The sequence below is a fragment of the Neoarius graeffei genome, chromosome 2 (assembly GCF_027579695.1).
Source record: "Neoarius graeffei isolate fNeoGra1 chromosome 2, fNeoGra1.pri, whole genome shotgun sequence".
Classification (NCBI taxonomy): Eukaryota; Metazoa; Chordata; class Actinopteri; order Siluriformes; family Ariidae; genus Neoarius; species Neoarius graeffei.
This window is the reverse complement of record NC_083570.1, coordinates 38718898-38741361: the sequence shown is the minus strand read 5'-3', so window position 1 is coordinate 38741361 and position 22464 is coordinate 38718898. Positions and strand designations below refer to the sequence as shown.

Below are 22464 nucleotides of genomic sequence, written 5' to 3'. Positions count from 1 at the left end.
GAAAAATCTGCAACAGCAGAACAAAAGCTCGCAGGTAATCGATGCGATTGGCCATTTTGCTACTACTGTTTACTTCCATTGTGATTGTGCAACACCCTCCGTTCATGACGCATCCTTGATTATGTTGGTTCCACTTGAAACTGCTGGAGGCTAGTTCGCTCGCTGGCACCTAGGTTCAAAGAATCCTGAACAGAACCGGTTCAAGATGCTTCTGGAGGAAGTGGTGTGTGTGTGTGGCAGGCAGGCCTTATTGTCTCAGTGTGGAGGGACCAGGTAAGGTCATCGGTTCTTGGCTTGTTCCACAGATGATGTGTGTGGGTGCATGTAGTCCATTCTTGGCCTTCCTGTCGTCCACGATCATTTCTGTCAATTTGCTGATGTTAGACGGAGGTCGGTGTCTCTGTGGATGATGTGTCTTGTCTCCCTCTATCATGAAGCATACTGGAATGGCGGACAGAATGAAAACATCTCTTTGAGGACCTGTATGTGGATGTCATTAGGTCCTTGGGCTTTCTGCTTTGAAGGTATTATCCAATTGAGCCATAGAAAAGGCTCGTGGAGCTGTTCTGGTCTACATTTAGTCATATAGCCGAGTAAATATTATTCACGTCAGAGCGACCATAGTATGTGTTGAGCTGATCTGCTGGAGAGATTGGCATGCCTACGTCACAATTTGTCCTCCCTTCCTCGTAAGTTATTACGTATATGCCTGACCCATGGTAGTTGGCTTCTACCTTGTCATCTCTTTAATGATTTCCTGGAGCTCAGATCTGCCATTCTGTAGGTTCAGAGTTTTAAGCAGCAGTCCATGCTTTTCAGCTTGGCAGAGACATCACTAATAAATATGGTGTCCTCTAGAATAACTGGAATCCTAAAATATGGCAGGCGTTTCATTGATCAATGTTGAGCCTACTGTTCAGTTTTGAAGCACATACTTGATTCAATTCAACCAATACCACAACCAGCTAGACATTTCTCACCCTGGAAGAGAAAACGGCCTCGAACATACAGAGAAGTGTGTTCATTTTTATTGCTTTTATCACAGTGTCAGGATGGTGGATAAAGATGAAATGGCATGTGCAAGACAGGGAGAGTTCCTGTCACCACCCTGTTTGTAAACCAAGCCACTCTGTGGTGTGTTCTGTTGTTTGAGAACCCTTGATGTAGGCACACAGCTATAATTACAGCGGCTGTGTTAGTTAATCCCATTAGAAATATTCCTCTCATTTTTATCCCCCACTGGCCGAAAGGCCCAGAGGGGGATTATGTCGTGGCGACGTCTGTCCGTCCATCTGTCCGTCCCAGGAATGGTACTTACCTTCTGAAATTCCTCACAATTTTTGGAGGAATTTCACGAAACTTGACAGGAGTCTTTGTTATATGTTGGTAATACGCATAATGCAATTTCATTCAGTTCGGTCACATTTTACCAGAGTTATGGCATAGTTGCCAGAGGGGGATATTGTGCTCTTGGATTACTCTTATTAATAAAGAACCTGCTTGTGAACTTTCTAAAGTTATGTTCTGTATCCAGTTAAAATGTTCATAGCTCTAAGCTTGCTGAATATGTGAATTTGTGTGTGTGTGTGTGTGTGTGTGTGTGTGTGTGTGTGTGTGTGTGTGTTGGGTCCTACAGGTTTGTGTGGTGGTAGCGCCTCAGGGAAAACCACGGTGGCCAATAAGATAATTGAGGCTCTGGATGTTCCGTGGGTCGTCCTACTGTCGATGGACTCTTTCTACAAGGTAATAATAATAATAATAAAGTAGGTGGGTAAAGGGAATCTGTAGCCTCCTCTTTTGAAACTATCCCCATTTGAATTTGTCCCCAAGTCTGCAGCTTTTAGTTCTGCATTACAGAATCCTAAACATTCTCATTTCTCAACTGGGTTCTGTCTAATTCTTGAGTGCTGGGTATTCACCTCTATTTGGTTATTTATTATTGTGTTATTCAATTGATACAGAGTTGATCCAGGTAAGTCCGTGTCACAGCATGTGCTTTTTAGTAGGTGAAGCGTTTAGTGTGTGTGTAGTGGTCTCATGTCATCTTGTTTCATAAGTTGATCTCACTTTTTGAAGGTGTTGAGCAAAGAGGAACAGGAGCTTGCAGCTAGGAACGAGTACAACTTTGATCATCCGGATGCTTTTGACTTTGAGTTGCTTGTAACAGTCTTAAGGAAACTGAAGAAGGGCAAAAGCATCAAAGTGCCTGTCTACGACTTCACCACGCACGCCCGTCGCAAAGAGTGGGTAAGTGTGTGTGATAACACCTTCATTGTAAACATGACTACGTGCCTTTTTAGCAGTGATGCAGTAGTCTTTAGGGTGAGCTTTCTTGAGCAGAGTGCTGGGGAAACTCTTGCTCAGGACACATCGTGGAGGCAGGGCTCGACGTTAACTTTTTAATCCATTTGTCCAGTCGGACAAGCAGCAAGATTTTTCACTTGTCCTGACCGTAACCTTTTTATTATGATGTATTTACTAGTTCAATGAAAGGAAAGTGGTTAACAAAGTTTATCACAAAGCAGGTACAGTTATGATAATCATTATGCTTTAATAGTTTATAATTTTTCAACAAAACTCAAACTTTAACAATAAACAGAAACTATCCGATGCCCCATTATGGTGCATGTGTTGTTATAACCCATGACCTGATCTGCAGTTTTAAGCGTTAGACTCCCTCAAATTCAAAACTTCTGGACGAAATACAGTTAAATCTTGATTAATCCAGTAAAATGTGAAGGTATAAATTAATTTAAAGAAACAAAACCGAAAGAAAACAAGTTGGATGTGACAAGGGAGACAGAATCACTTTGTGAATGAAAACAAACCGTAAGTGAGTTGGGCACTGTCGTAAAATTCCCATAAAATATTTTACGACATTGTGTTAATGTGAACCATACAAAAGAAAAATACAATGTCTGAATGAAATGAAATGATTTGCCACAGATATTTATTTTTTTTTAGGTATTTGATCACCATTTCTTCGATTTCAGTGAATTTTAAGTCTAATAATCTATATTACAACGTGGTTATTTTTACACACGCACCTGCTGTACTCGGCTTCCCCGGAATTTCATAAACAATAACACGGCTGGATCACTGAGGGGATTGAACTAGTTTTGTTGGAACTTTATTGATATAACTGTGGAATAATTACTATTAAATATTTTTTGGTGATTTTCAGCAGTCCCTAAAAGATGTATAAAAGCATAAGGTATCATTTACTACTGTATATTGTCTGGGACAGTTATATGTAATACTCTTGAGTAATTTTCTCTGGTCTGGAAACCAAATTTGATCGGCCTATATGGAGAAAATGTGACAAAATATGTGGAGTACTTGTACTATTTATGTAAACTGCTTATTACTATTATTTAACTAATTTTTTTATATTCTATTGCAACTTTTAGGAACTCTTCAAGGAGTTTGGCCTCATCATGTAGCCTTGGCAGCGAGCCAGCTCATATAAATAATATGCACATGAACAAATGACACTTAAACTCACCTCAATGTGTCTTTTACAATCGTTTACTCCACCATGGGCAATACTAAAGTCACTGTTACAAACAGCACAGCACGTAACACCCTCATTATTTTTTATTATTTTATTTATTTATTTTTGTATTATTGTTCTTTTGGGCACTCTGCCATGATGCTCCTGGATACACTGAACTGACAGACTCTCTGTCCGGGAGAGAAGACGTAAAACCTGCCTACACAGAACACTGATTGGTCTACTTAACAAGACCGAGCAATCAGGATGTGCTCGCTCTCTTTCGCGTGCATGCGTTCGTGCTCGCTCGCTGGACATTCCGGGATGTTGTATTTAATCTGTGGGCGTCAGAGTGTCACTATCAATATGCGAGAGACTTCCAGAACTTCCGGGAAAGTTGGGAATAATTTAACTTTTCCCACCAGACAGACAGATGTGGATTTGACTTGTCCGGAACAAACATTTCGTTGTCCCGGACAGTCGGACAACCGTTAATGTTGAGCCCTGCATGGAGGTATAAGTACATTGGGAATAACTACAGCCTCTTTGATGGTGGATGTTTATCTTTATTTTACTACCTGACGCACTAGGTAATGTAGATATTAATGGTACAGAAAGGTACTTCTAGGAAACTGAAGTTCTTATTGAATGTGCTGGATATTATTAATATTTTTATAATTTATAACTTGTCAGAGCGGGGCGGCACGGTGGTGTAGTGGTTAGCGCTGTCGCCTCACAGCAAGAAGGTCCGGGTTCGAGCCCCGTGGCCGGCGAGGGCCTTTCTGTGTGGAGTTTGCATGTTCTCCCCGTGTCTGCGTGGGTTTCCTCCGGGTGCTCCGGTTTCCCCCACAGTCCAAAGACATGCAGGTTAGGTTAACTGGCGACTCTAAGTTGACCGTAGGTGTGAATGTGAGTGTGAATGGTTGTCTGTGTCTATGTGTCAGCCCTGTGATGACCTGGCGACTTGTTCAGGGTGTACCCCGCCTTTCGCCCGTAGTCAGCTGGGATAGGCTCCAGCTTGCCTGCGACCCTGTAGAACAGGATAAAGCGGCTAGAGATAATGAGATGAGATGAACTTGTCAGAGCATCATTTGACTCAAGATCCTAAACTACACAAGAGATGAAAATAATTTACTGTTTCCCAGTAATATCCATGTTTGTGTTCGAGTACGCAGAAGAACGACTTGTAAGTGGTGTCAAAGACGACTCACATTTAAACCCCAATAATGTGGAAAAGCACATGCTAATAAGGATCCCATCTCAGATTAAATTAAGCCACAGTTCTTCATGGTAGTAGGAAGCCTGTAAGAAATTACATCATGGCTCCCAAGTGGCACAAACTTATCGCCCATAATGTCAGGCGTTTGAATCCGAGGAACACCCCTCCGTTGGTAGGAATCATGGGAGTAAAATTTGCCATGCTGTCTGGATGGGAGGGACATTCTCGCTCACCTGTCTATCAGTGACACAAGCCAATCATGTGTCCTTGTTAGCTCATGTATGTTGAAGTGGGTAGATGGTGCTTTCCTCCAAGTGTTCCACTGTCCTGTGACACAGCATGAGCAGCAGTTGGAAAAGATGCAGTTGGTTGGCTTCATGCATCTCGGAGGAAGCACGTGTTGGCCTTCACCCTCCTGTCGTACTCTAGTAGAGATCTGACTGGTGGGTAGAAATGGTCAAGTGAACAATTTGGCAATTAAAATGTTGAGGGGGTGGGATTTACAACATTAGCTTTTGGATTGTAATGTTAGCCAGTTGGCTTCTTCAGTTTGCCTTTGCTTCACTTGAAATTGAAAGGTCAGTTTGGTGGAAATTACAAAAAAGAATGTTATGTTTTTCAAAGAAAGTCTGGAAGAGTATCACTTAGCTTTGCATATCACATGCATTGTACACAGCTCTCTGCTGGCAGTATTCAGCTGAATAATTTTTTTAGTGCTAGGTATGTAACGATATCGTGCAATGATGAATCATGATTCAAATTGATGTAATTAAAAAATGCACATCACAGTTATTAGAATGCGTAATCTTAGTTTTTTATCCTCCGCTGGCCGAAAGGCCCAAAGGGGGATTATGTCATGGCGATGTCCGTCCGTCCGTCCCGGGAAGGGTGCTCACCTTCTGAAATCAACTCCTCTCACAATTTGTGGAGGAATTTCACCAAACTTGACAAGAGGCATTGTTGTATGTTGGCACTACGCATATTGTAAGTGCGTTAAATTCGGTCATATTTTACCAGAGTTGCAGCCCTTGATTAACAAAATTATAATTTGACAATTTCATGAGTGTGTTTTCCTTCTGAAATCAACTCCTCTCTCAATTTTTGGAGGAATTTCACAAAACTTGGTAAAAGGCTTTGTTATGTGATGGTAATGCACATATTGCGATTTAATTTCATTTGTGAAAATTTTACCAGAGTTTTGACCCTTGATTAAATAACTTTGACAATTTCATGAGGGTGTATGTTCTTCTGAAATCAACTCCTCTCACAATTTGTGGAAGAATTTCACCAAACTTATCGGATTTTTTTTTTGTTATACAATTCGCATATTGCAATTTCGTTCAATTCAGTTGCATTTTACCATAGTTATGGCATAGTTGCTAGCGGGGGATATTGTGCTCTCAGAGCACTCTTGTTCCTAGCTGTGTAATTACGTTGTTTAGACAGCAAAGGTTGTGATCAGAAGTTTACATACAGTGACATGAATGTCATCTTGGATATGAATGTCATGGCAATTTCTTTGAACTGTTCTTTTTCTGTGGCAGTATGATTGTATAACATGCATCTTTAATTAAAAAAAATCACTAGAATTTGGTGCACAAGTTTTAATTTTATTTGGGTTTTCTGAAATCAACACAGGGTCAAAATTACACATACAGGATCAAAAATATACATACAGCACACCTAATATTTGGGTAAAATGTCTCTTCGGAAGATTCACTTTGACCAAACATTTTTGTTTACCATGAACAAGCTTCTGGCAGAATTCTGGTTGGATATTTCATGACTCTTCATGGTAGAATTGGTAGAGTTCAATTCATTTTTTTTTCTTTCTTGGCATGGACTCGACTTATAAGCACGGTCCATACATTTTCAATAGGGTTGAAGTCAGGACTTGTTTTAAGCTTAATGTTATCCTGCTTTATCCTCCACAACCAGCTCTGATGTGTGTTTGGGTTCATTGTCCTGTTGTAACTCCCAAGTTGTGTTCAAGTTTCTGATGGTTTATGCTGAAGAATTCTGAGGTAGTCCTCCTCCTTCATTATTCCATCCACTTTGTGCAATGAACCAGTTCCACTGGCAGCAAAACAGCCCCAGAGCATGATGATCCTACCACCACCAGCTGGTACAGTGTTCCTCTGTACATGATGGTCATTGTGGCCAAACAACTCAATCTTTGTCTCATCTGACCATACAGCTATCCTCCAGAAGGCTTTTTTTTTTAAATTAATTAGTTAATTTATTTATTTTGTCTATGTGGTCAGCTTCAAACTTTAAGCTTGAAGGTGTCAATTTTGGAGCAGGGGGTTAATTCTTGGATAGCAGCCTCTTAGTCCATGGTGATCTGAACTGTAGACAGTGATCCATCAGCTTCCAGTTCATGGCAGGGCTGTGCCATGGTGGTTCCCAGGTTATTCTTGACCATTCAAACCAATTTCCTTTCAGCTGAGAGTGACAATTTGGGTTTTCTTTAAGCAAAAGGGGCTTTTCCACTACCAACGTGGCTGAGTTAGGCTGAGCCATGCGGTGCCGAGTTGGGCTGAGTCGAGCTGAGTGGGGCTGTTGGGGTTGCATTTCGACTACAACCGCGCTGAACCGTGCTGGCTGGAAGTGGGTGGACACATTGGGTGGAGTTAGTGAAAGTGGGTGGATGTCACGTGATGTCATTAGGCGGCGCAAACAGTGACATCAGTGACCTTTTAAGCGGTAGTCTCACGACCCGGATAGTAAACGATAAACATGGAGGACATGGAGTCGTTAGTGTTGCTGGTCTTGGTGCTGTGACTTGTTGTCTTCCATCTTCTAGTTTTCTGATCTTCTTCTTCTTCTTTGTCGTAATTCTTCTTCCGGGTTTACGGTGTTTACAGATCCCAGCGTGCTCGCGGGGCATGTGTGGGCATGTGAGGACACTCCTCCTCACCAATCAGTGCACAGGGGAGTGTCTCCTCACGCCCCTAGCCCCACTCGGCTCGGTTTGGCTCACTTCAGCCCCACTCCAAAACCGTGCGAGTTTTGGGTGCTGAGTAAGGCTGAAGTGAGCTCAGTCGTGCTGCTCTGAGGTAGTCGAAACGCGAGCCGTGTTGGGCTGAAGTGAGCTGAAAAAGGGTAGTGGAAAAGGCCTAATGGTGGCTTGGCAAAGTGACTACACCTCAAAATAACTTGGATACAATTGTTTGAACTGATCTTGGAATTTGCAGTTGTTTAGAAATGGCTCCAAGAGACTTTCCGGAGTTGTGCACATCTGCGATCCTCTTTCTTAGATCTGCACTGAGCTCCTTGAACTTCTCCATTTTACTGTGTGCTGGTCAGTCCAATGAGTGCTGTAAACAAACCCTTTTAATGAAGGCACAGAGAAGCTACCAGCTGTAGTCAATCATGATCACTAACAGGAAGTTAAGAGACCTCGGCCTTGGTGAGATAAGAGACATTTTGGAAGTTTCAGCACCTCTAAATTAATAATCTAAGTGAGCGTATATAAATTTTTGACCCTGTGATGATTTCAGAAAACCCAAGGAAAATTAAAATTTATACACCAAATTCTAGTGTTGTTGTTGTTGTTATTATTATTATAATAATTTAATGTTATTTTATGTTATATTATTATTATTATTAAAGATGTATGCTGTACAATCATTCTGCCACAGAAAAAGAACAGTTCAAAGAAATGACTGAAAGCCCAAATATTGCCATGACATTCATATCCAAGATGACATTCATGCTACTGTATGTAAACTTCTGACCACAACTGTAATAACAGACAATAATGGGACTACATGTAACTTCACTGTAGGCAGAAGCTCTAAAGCCATGAAAACACACATCTAAAATGGGAAAGAGCTGTTGTGCGATTGGCTGTACAAATAGACTTAACAAGAAATCAGAGCTCTCTTTTTGCAGACTGCCCAAAGCTCAAGGAAAAAGAAGCAAATGAAGGTTGTACAAATGTTCATAAAAGTTTAAGAAAAGGCTGAAAGTGTACCGTATGTAATGCCTTATTGTAATGCTTTAAAATGAATATGCATCATTAGTAACGACCAAAATGAATTAATAAAGCAGGGGGAAAATAATATTATGTTATTTTATTATCAAGCACAAAACTATCGATAAATTGCAGCTTCCAGATCCCGGAAGAAGGCAGCCTTGCCTCAGGGCTAATCTCGCATGACGTCATGTGTGGAACCCTGGTTATCTGGGTCATTTCCGTTCATCTGACTCTGTGCTTGTTTACTCAGTGAAATTGGATATTGTTGCAGGAATCTTACAAAAATAACGATGGGGAAAGCGCTGTGTTGTTTGGATGTTCAAATTCGTATACAACAGGACATTCAGTTCACAAATTTCCGAGAAATGACACTAATCCAAAGCGACAGTGGGTGGGGTTTGTGCAAATGAAGCGGGCAGATTTCATGTTGCCTACTAATAATAAATCTGATTCATCAAGTGTTCATCACCACCAGAACGACCACATGGGAATTACTGGAGCAAAAAGAAACCAATTTATCTAATAAATCACATTTGATCTGACATTTGGACAGTTCATCGATTTTCCCCTATTCTCACTCTCACACACACAATTTAGTGAATTGTTACATGCCTATTTAAAATGTGTTATTTTACTTATCTGTATGAAAAACCCCACCTGCTGTACTGCTATAGGTTAGTAGCTTTAACTTGGAGGTACTATGCCACTAGCGATTGATGGTTCATGGTTCGAGTCACCATTTTTCCCACTGATTGTATGATGTGTTTGAGTAATGCTTGCTGCGTATTGTAGTGACTGAGCATTGATAACTGTCAGCGCAACAATACAGAATTGTGAGTTCTTTAACAAAATTATACACACTGCATATCATGACGTGTAACATACACTTTGTTTAATGTCAGATTTCCTTTTTAATGGTTTAGTGTATGTCTTGTGTACGTCAGCCCAGAAACAACACACATCTGTAAATAATTGTGGAGTCGAGCTTTTAACAGATAATTGATTAATAAGCTTAAATGTGACTTGTAAATGAAAACAACTGAAATAAATATTTCATATATCTGTGTTTTATATTATATTACTAAAAGAAAAACAAAACTGTGAGGAGGGGGGAAAAAACCCAAACCTTATTGCTTTCCCAACTTTTTTTTTTTCCCCCTGAGGCTTGTCTAAGGATTATTTCCTGTTACAATAACGGTAATCAATTAAATTTGCAAACTCTGAATTTTGATAATGAATTAATTTAAAATGAATTCCGCAGTGTTTGCCCAGTACCATGTTGTGTAATGGTATCAGCTTCACTGTCATATCGCAGTGCTCTTTCAGTTTTGTTATTGGTGATTTATAAGTCAACGACTAGTCAAATATTAAAATAATGTAATGAATATTAATATACTTTTTTCATAATGATTCAGACTTATTGTTACATACTATGTAACTGGGTTTTCTGAACCCATGGACTGTGATAATCACCCAGATACCATCTTTATATGCATGCACATGCTTGCAAAGACCTTGTCAACAAAATCGTGTAGTGACGTGCAGTATTTGCAAGAAATGCAGCTGTCCAGATGAAGAAAGCATATGTTAAGTTTCTTTCTTTTTCTCCCACAGGTTTTAGCGGTCATCTGACTTGCTAGAGAGCGTGAACTGGCAATAACTAGCATGCAGTCTTTTGTTACTAGTAATGCCCTGTGTCTCTATCAGGATAGTGTAGACCTCTTAGATACAGAGACGTCTTTCTGTCCCATAGCTTTACACCAGAATTATTTTTATATTACATGAAGCTAAAAATAAAATGATGTGGAAAAGAGGAAGTGTGAAAAATTGCTGTGGCAGCATGTGGAGACTTGTTGGAAGTGTGTGGTGGTTTTTATTATTATTATTATTATTTTTTAAAACAGTAAGTTGTTCTATTTTAAAACATGTCATCAAAATGCCTCACAAATAGACTGAAACTCCGCATGCACATACAAGTGCACAAAAACCACATGTAATGAGAAATCTGTTTCTGGTTTGAGATACAACCCCAATTCCAAAAAAAGTTGGGACGCCTGTAAAAACAGAATGTGAAGACTTGCAAATCATTGAAACCCTAGATTTCATTGAAAATAGTACAAAGACAACTTAAGATGTTGAAACTGAATTTTTATTTATTTTTTTTAAATATATGTTCATTTTGAATGTGTCAGCAACACGTTTCAGAAAAGTTGGGATGGGGTAACAAAAGACTGAAAAAGTTGTGTAATGCTTTAAAAAAAAAAGACTAATCTGGTTAATTGGCAACAGGTCAGTAACACGATTGGGTATAAAAAGAGCATCCCAGAGAGGTGGAGTCTCTCAGAAGTAAAGATGGGGAGGGGCTCACTGCTCTGTGAAAGACTGCGTGGGCAAACAGTGCAACAATTTAAGAATAATGTTCCTCAATGTAAAACTGCAAAGAATTTGGGGATCACATCATCTGTGGTACATATATCATTAAAAGATTAAGAGAATCTGGAGAAATCTCTGTACTGTATGCAAGAGTCAAGGCTGAAAACTGACACTGGATGCCTGTGACCCTCAGGCGACACTGCATTAAAAGCAGACACATGTCTGTAGTGGAAATCACTATGGGTTCAGGAACACTTTGTCTGTGAAAACAGTTCATTACTGCATCCACAAATGCAAGTTAAAACCAGATATAAACAATATCCAGAAACACCACCACCTTCTCTGGGCCCGAGCTCTTTTACGATGGACTGAGGTGAAATGGAAAACTGTCCTGACGTCTGACGAATCAAAAGTAGAAATTCTTTTTCGAAATCATGGACACCACATCCTCCAGGCTAAAGAGGAAACGGACCATCCAGCTTGTTAACAGTGCACAGTTCAAAAGTCCTCTTCTGTGATGGTACGAGTGTGCATTAGTGCACATGACATGGGTAGCTTATACATCTGAGAAGGCGTCATTAATGCTGAATGATATATACACGTTTCAGAGCAATATGCTGCCATTCAGACAAAATCTTTTTCAGCGAAGGCCTTCCTTCTTTCAGCAAGACAATGCCAAACTGCATTCTTTACATATTAAAACTGCATGGCTCTGTAGTAAAAGAGTCTGGGTGTTAAACTGGCCTGCCTGCAGTCTAGACCTGTCTCCCATTTGAAACATTTGGCGCATTATGAAGCACAAAATACGACAAAGGAGACTCCGACCTGTTGAGCAACTGAAATTGTATATCGGGCAAGAATGGGACAACATTTCTCCTTCAAAACTACAGCAGTTGGTCTCCTCAGTTCCCAAATGTTTACAGAGTGTTGTTAAAAGTAGAGGTGATACAGCACAGTAGTAAACATGCCCTTGTCCCAACCTTTTTGAAATGTGTTGCGGACATCAAATTTAAAAAATGAGCATATATTTTTCAAAAAACAATAAAAAATTTCTCAGTTTCAATGTTTAATATGTTGTCTTTGTACTATTTTCAGTGAAATATAGGGTTTCCATGATTTGCAAATTATTGCATTCTGTTTTTGTTTATGGTTTACACAGCGTCCTGACTTTTTTTGAAATTGGGGTTGTGTAATTGATTGGCATATATTGAAATTGCACATACAGGGGAAAAAATCAGGGAAAATGATTGAACAAATGTTAAAAAGCAGAACTCGAGGGGCCCCCCCTCCCCCCTTAAATTTTTTTTTTTTTTAATTTTTTGAAATTTTTTTGTAAATGACTCGTAGACCATGGCAGTTCCATCATCTATCGTCCATCAGGTGTGGGCATGGGGAAGATTTATTTTCTGTTTATTAAGATGATTTAATTTCACACTGTTAACCGGAAGCTCATGCTTTAAATTATTTCTACATGTTGGTAAAATAGGGTGGGTTGGTTTGTTTGATTTATTTATTGATTGAGATTTACACGTGTAACTAAAGTAAATTGTAAAAATGTGTGTCTCTCTCTCTCTGTATGTCTTTTACAGAAAACTATCTATGGCGCCAATGTTGTAATCTTTGAGGGAATCTTGGCTTTTGCAAATAAGGAGCTTTTGAAGGTAAGTTTACATTCTGGCCTTCAGGGGATATTCCACAAAGTCGGCTAATAAAAGTCTATCTGAAATATCTTCACTTGATTTTAGCACAACAGGCCAATCCAAGCTCTGTGAAATCCATCAACAGAATTTGGGTACAACTTATTTCTGCTATTTGAAGCAGTAATTTGCCAGTCGAGGCTCTCACACGTGTGTACAGAATCTATTATCAGCCCCAGCAGTCAAGTGAAAGATCTAGCAATTATGGCAGCCAATGAAAGAGCTGCTTTTCACTCCACTAAACAACCACTTTTATAGTTAAATTACACAACGAGTCTAAAAGCATTGCTGAAAATAAAAACGACACGTCTGCAGTAACGAACTCGAGAAGCAGCATGATGGAAAATATGCATTTGAATAAATGTGTAAGAGCATAAAATTAAAACAATACATGAATCATGTGAAAGAAACAAAACATCCTTAACATGTACTTGAAGTAATTTAGAAATTTAAGGCCAGATTTTGCATTGTGTTCTCTTTACATAACTTTATTTGGTGTTTTTTTTTTTTAAATTCTGTGTCATGCTGCTGCATTGCCTTCTAGTTTTTGTGTTGTGACTTTTAATCCTCTACTGCATGGTATTGTTATATGGCAGCAATGAATTTATATTTCTATCTCCTTCACTCCAGACCGCCAGGGCGGTGCTGAAAGCACTAGTGGAAGGATCTTTGCATCCGCGCGTTTCGAGAGTCGCATGCAAAAGTTGTCATCTCGTGACGTATGATGTGCCTTCCTATATAAGGCAACATCCCACGTCATTTGGCCTCTTCTTTTTTCTCGCGTTGGAATCGCATCTTTTCTATTGGAATTCTGTGTGTGTTATCAGTTAACTGTGGGAATACCTGCGACAATCTACAGTGCAACTCATGACTGAAGAGGACTTCAGTGGGACTCGACTCCACGCGAGCTGTTTGGTCGCTAAGGTAACTTGTTTTATGCATCGATAGTCACTGAATCTTGGCTGCCAAGTTTTCAGGGGCAGCTATTATATCGGTCTTGTCACAAACTGCTCGGTTGCCAGCAGGTTTGTCAGTGTTGAGTGAGTTAGCGAATTGGTTGCCAATAACGTTAACGTGTACTTACAACTTTACGTGAGCATCGGTTTCTGGTTGCTAGTAAATCGTTGTCTGTAGCGGTAAAGCTGCACTTGCGAACTCGCTAGCCTTGGTTGCCAGGCTAGCAAGCAGCGCTACACCTTGCTTCTTTTCTAAAAAAATAAATCGCGGATGAGTAGACACTGAGATGGATTCAGTGAGGTGTTCCACTTGCCCCAGTCTAATGGAGGTGCTGGATGCACATGATCGCTGCGCGGAGTGCCTTGGCATGCAACATCTAAGGGAGGCAATGTCTGATCCATGCCCTTCCTGTGCGTTAATGCCGCTTACTGTTAGACAGGCGTGGTTGGCTGGTGTGGAACGTGCGTCTAGCAGTTTTCTGCTCTCGGATTCTCAGACACAGCATAAGCGTAAGCTTTCACCACCAGTGCATGCAAAACAGCACAAAAAATCTAAGTCTTCTGAGTTAGAGCGTAAAGTGGAACTGCTCTCATCTACAGTGGAGTGTCTGCTGCCTCTGCTTGCAAGGCCCCCCCTACAGCAGGGGCACAGGTAGGTACTGTAGAGGAACAGCCTGCACCGCCTGCCTCCTTGTCACCCATTGGCTCATGTTCTCAGCCACCTGACCAAGAGGAAGTGATGTTTGTGGCTGCCTCAGACACCTTTTTCAGTCAGCCTTCTTCCTCGGCGCAGTCACCAAGCGAAGTCCTGCCAGGTGTTGAGCCCCGTGATTCGGGCAGTGATGTTATCCCTGGGCGATCTGGGGAGTCTGCCTCAGTGGTGGGTTCGGTGGAGGCCACACTGAAGGCTTTGCTTGCACGTTTACAGTTGGACACCCCAGCGCCTCCTACCGGATCTGAGAACATGTTCCTGCGCCGTGTTCAGCGTGCCTCTCTGGTAATTCCACAGTGTCGTGACTTTACTTCTGTGGTGGCCTCTGCCCTGGAGGCTGCTACAAAACCTGCCCGTCCAGACCAGATGTCTCGCATGCTTGCGGCAATGCAGGACCCCGGTGCTGTTGGCTTGGGTAGCATGCCAGTAGTCGAATCAAGCATTGCTTCGCTCATTGTGTCTCCCGATGAAGCACTTCAGGAGCAGGTGCGTTGCCCTAACACTGAGTGCTGCTGCACAGACGAGCTACTTTCTCGTGCTTACAACTCTACTGCCTTTCTTGGCAGGGTGTCTAACTCGCTGGCACACATGCTTGTTATGCTGCACTCGACACTCAACACATCATCGGCAGACCCACTGGCGGCTGAGGTACTGGAACTTGCACTGCAGGCTATGGGTGTCATTGCCAACCAATGTGGCACTACCTTGGACACCTTGCTGCAAGCCCGTCAACAAGTGTGGCTGGCTCAATCGCCTCTGCCAGAAGTATGCAGGAACAGCCTGAGGCACCTCCCACTGGCACCTGGACAGGTCTTTGGGCCAGCAGCACAAGAGGCCCTTGACAGACGTGTGTCTGTTACAGAGTCTCGCTCCCGTCATGTGGGCGTAGCACCCACCTTCAGAGCCCCGCCAAACCCTTCTGCCTCACTCTTTAGGCATGTGGTCCCTAGAGCTGCACAAAGGTCTCCCCATCGACCCCAGCAGCAGGCCCCCAATCCCCCATCTCCCTCGGCCAGGCAGGGTGGCACTCAGCCACACGTGAGTTTTTGCCCTCTTCGACAGACGGGTGCTCCCCGCTGTCATCGTCCCCCCATCCCTTCCGAAAAACGTAGACAGGACCACTGATGAGTCAGGGCCAGTGGCAGGAGTTTTTACAGGCAGCCAGCTAGCGCGTTGGTGCAAAATAGCAACCAACCAATGGCTACTCACCACCCTTTCAGAAGGGTACCGCCTGCAATTCTGCCGCCGGCCACCAATGCATTCGGGTGTGAGGCAGACAGTTATAACCAATCCAAGACAGGCAGAAGCCTTGTCGAGAGAAGTTCAGTTGTTGCTACAAAAAGGAGCCATAGAGATGGTCGACCCCATTGTTCACCCAGGGGGTTTCTTTTCAGTTTATTTTCTCGTTCCAAAGAAAGACGATTTTAGGCCAATTTTAGATTTAAGAGTGCTCCCTTACTTGGACGGCTGGCTTCTTTGTGCGGCATTGCCCGAACAGGCCAGGGAACATGCTCACCGGTTGCTACTACACATTACGGCTCTGGGGTTCAGGGTGAACCAGAGGAAGTGCAAACTGGTCCCAGTCCAGGCAATACGTTTCATCGGCCTTGCCCTGGATTCGAACACTATGCTGGCCAGTCCCACGCCAGACAGAATAAGTTCAGTTCTCACTGGCGTGAACCATCTTCGTGTCGGGGGAACTCGGCGTTACATTTCTCTCCTTCAGCTGTTGGGGAAACTCACAGCGGCTTCAGTAGTCATTCCTCTGGGTCTTCTGTGGCTAAGGGCTTTTCAGAGATGGCTTCTTCAACTGTGTCTGTGTCCAGTGCGAGACGGGCACATGAGGGTGAGAATAACAAGCTGTTGCATGCTCACGCTAAGACCTTGGTCCCAGGCACACTTTCTCACTCGTGGAGTTCCACTTGGTCCCCCACCGGGACGGTGGGAGGTTATCCAGACAGATGCTTCCCTCATGGGTTGGGGTGGAGTCTGGCGTCGGCAAGGTGTGAACGGCACCTGGCCTGCTCCGTGGCACACGTCCCACATCAACACACTGGAGTTGATGGCGGTGTTTCTGACGTTGCGCCACTTTCAGGAAGTGCTGCGGGGGAAACATGTATTGGTACGTACAGACAATGTGGCAACTGTTTTCTATATCAATTATCAGGGGGGCACAAGGTCTGTAGCTGCGCTTCAGGTGGCTCACAGTCTCCTAGTATGGGCTCAGGACAACCTCCTTTCCATAAGGGCATCTTATCTACCTGGACGCCTAAACAGTGTGGCAGATGCTCTGTCATGCGGCAAGGTGTCTCAAGGGGATTGGAAACTGCATCCAGACACGGTGGAACAGATCTGGAAAACCTATGGGAGAGCAACTGTGGACCTGTTTGCGAGCAGTCAGACAACTCATTGTCCGACATGGTTTTCCCTGGGAGAAGAAACTGCAGTGTTGGGCCAGGATGCTCTGGCCCACGACTGGCCGAGGGCCATCCTTTATGCCTTTCCCCCTCTACCACTGTTGTGGAGGACTCTCTGCCGTGTGCACGATCACAGTCACCATGTGCTATTGATAGCTCCTCATTGGCCATCCAGGCCATGGTTCCAGCTCCTGCTGTCACTACTAGTGGGACCCCCTTGTCAGCTGCCCAGCAGGCCCGACTTGCTGACGCAGATGGAGGGCAGGATTCAACACCCATGTCCCGAACGCCTGAAGCTCTGGGTGTGGCTCTTGGGGCCCCGGGGCTACTACTGGAGTGTTCAGAAGAGACCAGGAACACTGTGGTGAACGCACGTGCAGAATCTACCCGACGCTTGTATGCAGGCAAGTGGAAGGTGTTCTGTGATTTGGTGTGCATAATGCAACATCGACCCCCTAAGCTGCTCTGTTCCACAGATTTTAGATTTCCTGCAGCACCTTTTAGAGCTTGGCAGGGCTACATCTACACTTAAGGTGTATGTTGCAGCACTAACAGCCCACCGTTCAGAGGTTGGAGGTGTTTCACTTGGGTCCCACCGGCTGGTAGTAGCCTTTTTGAGAGGGGCAGTTCATCTTAATCCTCCTCATTTTGTGCGGAGTCCATCATGGGATCTGAACACTGTGCTCGAATCCCTTTGCTTGCCTCCTTATGAGCCCCTGTCAGCAGCTGACATTAAGTGGCTATCTGTTAAAACAGCTTTTCTCCTTGCCATCACAACAGCCCGGCGTGTGAGTGAGCTACATGCCCTCTCAGTGAGTACTGTTTGTCTTCGTTGGGGCCCTATGTTTGACAGTGTTTCATTGTGGCCTAACCCAGCTTTCCTCCCGAAAGTCTTATCTCCCCAGTTTAGCAACCAGCCGATTTTACTGACTGCTATACCGGCGGACAGGACGGACTTGCGTGCTGAGTTGTGCCCTGTCAGGGCTGTGAGGCTTTATTTTGATAGGACGGCAGCCTTTCGTACGACAGACCAATTGTTTTTGTTTTGGTGGCGCTCCGAGAGGAAGGCCTCTGTCCAAGCAGCGGCTCTCCCGTTGGGTTGTGGAGGCAATCGCCCATGCCTATGAATCTATGGGACGTACTGTGCCCTCTCCTGTCCGCTGCCATTCGACGCGTGCTCAGGCAACATCATGGGCAGCTGTCCGGGGTGTACCACTCTCTGACATTTGTGCTGCTGCAACTTGGTCCAATACATGTACATTTGCCCGGTACTACAGGCTAAATGTTGCGTCCATGCCATTGCTGTGTGCAGCTGTTCTTCCAGAAGGTGGTGATGCTCTTCTGAAGTCCTCGTGACTGGGTTGGTATTCGTCTTCCACTAGTGCTTTCAGCACCGCCCTGGCGGTCTGGAGTGAAGGAAATAGAACGCTGGTTACGAATGTAACCGTGGTTCTATGACTAAGTGGAAGACCGCCAGGGTCTTTGGTCACTCGGATTGCGTGAGAATGATCTTGAGGCCAAATGACGTGGGATGTTGCCTTATATAGGCAGGCACGTCATACGTCACGAGATGACAACTTTTGTATGCGACTCTCGAAACTCGCGGATGCAAAGATCCTTCCACTAGTGCTTTCAGCACTGCCCTGGCAGTCTTCCACTTAGTCATAGAACCACGGTTACATTCGTAACCAGCGATTTCTAATGGGCAGTACCAGAAAACCTGTGCTATACTATTTATTTGTGAAAAGAGGACCTTTCTTTTGCTATGAAACGTAATTATCAGGTCACATGACTAAGAAATCCTGGTAGCACTTCTCCTTTTAAAGGGATCCTCCAGCAGATTTATTCTCAAACTTATTTTAAGTAGAAGTAGTCACAGATTTAAAAAATCAAACTTTCATTTTCAGAGACCAAATAGTGTTTGAGGAAAAATTTATTTTCTTTAAAATGCCACATGGGCTTGACATATGTGATGACGTCATGTAGCAGTCGCTTGGAGCAACTCAGCCGTTTATATTCTCTGTTTATATCGTAGTTTTGTAAGTATTTTACTGTATTTATTAGTTTGTAAATAAGTATGCCTCATTGTGTAGCACATAAATGCCACAATGATGCTAAAAAGAAAGCACAAGCTGGAACCAGACTGCGTTTCCACAGAGAAAATGTAAAGTGTGCTTGATCAGCTGTAGCAGAGTGTCACTGACAGAAACTGGATCAGACATGAGGCTTTGTGTTGCAAAATCTCCCCCCCCCCCCACATGATCTACAGAAAGTGTGTGACAGTCTGTGTGTGCAGTGTGTATGGCTGTATGCTCTAAAATCTCGGTTTAAAATGGCTGAACTCACAGCATGATATGACACTTTGTGCTCTAAAATCTCGGTTTTAAACCATGCCACACACTCTGTTAATCTACCCAGCACCAGCTGTAGATCATTGAAAAAAAATTGTGACACAAGGCGTCTTATCTGATCCAGTTTGTGTCAGTGACACTTTGTCACAACTGAGGAAGCACACTTTGCATTTTCTCTCTGGAAATGCAGTCTGGTTCCAGCTTGTGCTTTCTTTTTAGCATCATTGTGGCATTTATATGCTACACAATGAGGCATACTTACTGAAAAACTGATCAATTCAGTAAAATACTTGTAAAACTACAATGTATAATACAAGTGTTGCCAGGCAAAACAAACCTTGCCCAGTAGCACTTATGATTAATATGAAGGAGGATATCGCAAAAAAAAAAAAACATAGGTACATGTGGCTACTGTTTATAAATAAAATGGTTTTCTGATCCCATGTCCATACAGTAACTATAGCATATATATTTACTCTATGAGGCAGTAGCCACAAAAATGAAGCGTAATCCAAAAAGGAACAATTTTAAAAAAATCACAGAAGTAAAATATACCAAGTGTCTGTATTTTATATTATTCTACTCTTACATCTTACAGTTTTCGAAGCTGAAACCTCCGAACCAAGGCTGACATACACACGCTGTCACCATGACCGAAACTCTTATTTCCTGGAAATGGCCCGGCGCTAGAGCTCAGCGGAACGCACTTTCCCTCTGTAATAACCATAAACATGTCTGAAAGCAATTTCTTTAGTCGAGTCCATTTATTTCGAATGGTTAACTGAATTGTATACACTCACCGACCATTGTAATCGGAACATGTGTATGTGCATGCGCAGTGCGCAATCATTACACTCTTGCATTCTTACAGCACGATGACATAGTGGCTAGCGCCTCTATATGAGGCAGTAGCCACAACAAAAACGATTTTGACCTTTTTGGTGATCTTGATCAGATGACCCTCAAAATGTTGGAGGCTCTATTTGAGACCAATGCCCATTTATCCTGAAAGTTTTGTGAAGATTGCTCCAGCTGTTTTCCCGTAATATCGTTAACAAAAAAAACCCCAAAGAAACCCGACCGAAAACAATACCTCACCCCCTGGTGGACCCCATCCCGGGCGAGGTAATAAACAGCTGAGTTGCTCCGAGCGACAGCTACCTGACGTCGTCATATATGTCAAGTCCATGTGGCATTTTAAAGAAGATTCGTTTTTCTCCAACACTATTTGGTCTCCGAAAATGAAAATTTGATTTTTGAAATTGGGGCGGCACGGTGGTGTAGTGGTTAGCGCTGTCGCCTCACAGCAAGAAGGTCTGGGTTCGAGCCCCGTGGCCGGCGAGGGCCTTTCTGTGTGGAGTTTGCATGTTCTCCCCGTGTCCGCGTGGGTTTCCTCCGGGTGCTCCGGTTTCCCCCACAGTCCAAAGACATGCAGGTTAGGTTAACTGGTGACTCTAAATTGACCGTAGGTGTGAATGTGAGTGTGAATGGTTGTCTGTGTCTATGTGTCAGCCCTGTGATGACCTGGCGACTTGTCCAGGGTGTACCCTGCCTTTCGCCCGTAGTCAGCTGGGATAGGCTCCAGCTTGCCTGCGACCCTGTAGAACAGGATAAAGCGGCTAGAGATAATGAGATGAGATGATAATGAGATTTTTGAAATCTGTGACTACTTGATAAGTTTAAGAATAAATTTGCTGAAGAATCCCTTTAATCAGATGCTTGACGCTGTCAAAGTTATCACCTGTGGGCTGTCAAAATTGAAGTATTGTTCAGTATTTAAACAAAAGTCCTTCAAGAAAAAAATTAAATATCATCTGTGGGAAGTAAACATTTAGTTTTTATCATTAAAACAAGTTTAGATGTAATGAATTGATTGTAAAATGGCCAAATGTAATAGTTTCCATATGGCAACAGCATGCAAATATGTAACTGAAGTGTGTCCGTTCAACTGATTGGAATGTAATCAGCTTATAGAAATCTGGCATGCTCTAAGAATATATTTATGACTTTTGACAATATTTGGAAGTAAATACAGACACACACGTATTTGTAATATACACCTTGCAGTGCAACCCAGACACATCAGCAGTGATGTAACTTGGGGTCATTGGGTGTTTCGGGTCTTTCAACATCATACACCCTCGCCCAGGTGACCCAGCCAGGGGTGATCGGTAGGCCTGTCGCGATATTCGATATACCGACTTATTGTACGGTAAATGAAAATGAACCCGGTAATTTTTTTTACCGCAATTTTGGCATTTACGCGCTGTACATCTACATAGGGAAGTTGTCAGAGTATTAGCTTGACCCATTGACTGAATAAAACACCGCGCTGTTTTCTGTCGTCTCACGCGGCTCTCTGTCAGAGGCGGGGCATCCCAGCATGCAACAGTTATCCAACCAGAGTATCCACTGAATGGGGAAAAGACAACAACACGTTGCTCCGTTGTACAGAGTCTGTACAACGTGAACAAGATAACATGTAGGCTACATGTTATCTTGTTCTAATTGTTACTTTTATCCAAATGACAGCTGGCAATACGTTGTTACTTTGCACTTTTTGTTTATCTGGGTACTAATCTTTGAGAAACTGGATTGGCAGAATGTTGCCTGTGAAGAAAAGTGTCTTTTTATTACCCTGTGTCAAGTTAATATTTACTTAAGTGCAATTTTTAAGAGTCCTAGATTGTATTTTGTTGTGAGTGGTTTTGTTTGATTGTTTTATTTCTTTAGGCTATTTATTTATATTTTATATACATTTTTTTACGTTCCACTGTTGAATTGAATGAGTTGACTTAATTAAAAAGTTTACTGTTCTTTGGAAGGATGTATTTGCATGATCATTATTATTTTACTGGTGGCATAAAATTGTCTTGAAAAGACGTCAACAATAATATCATTTATCGCAATAATTTCTGAGACAATATATCATCCAAAAAATTTGTCATCGTGACGGGCCTAGTGATCAGTCCCTGGCTTGTGTCTGGGTAGCTTGTGTGGTCCACGGATCGCCCCGTTTGATCCACAGTCATCTGGATGCTTTCTCCACGGCATCTGTGATGTTCTTGATGGCTTTCTTGTTATGCAGTCCTCTGATTCCCAACAGCTTCAGTGCTCTGGACCAGGCCAGTGAATCCATGGCAGTCAACCTCAGTGGGATAGCAGTAGGTTCTCCATCCCTTGCGCCGGCATTCGGCTGCAAGCTCCTGGTATTCGGCCCTCTTTCTCTCGAAGGCCTCTACCATCCGGTCTTCCCAGGGCCTT

At 42.9% G+C, this 22464-nt stretch overlaps 1 protein-coding gene across 1 annotated transcript in view; it reads left to right on the top strand.

Moving 5' to 3' along the window:
- Positions 1–22464, top strand: part of si:ch211-243j20.2 (uridine-cytidine kinase-like 1) — a 133643-nt gene that overhangs the window by 14590 nt on the left and 96589 nt on the right. Inside the window, exons 3-5 of the mRNA XM_060914176.1 lie at positions 1637–1743; positions 2077–2247; positions 12657–12728. Of these exons, the coding sequence (XP_060770159.1) occupies positions 1637–1743; positions 2077–2247; positions 12657–12728 (350 nt within the window). The remainder of the gene's footprint in view (positions 1–1636; positions 1744–2076; positions 2248–12656; positions 12729–22464) is intronic.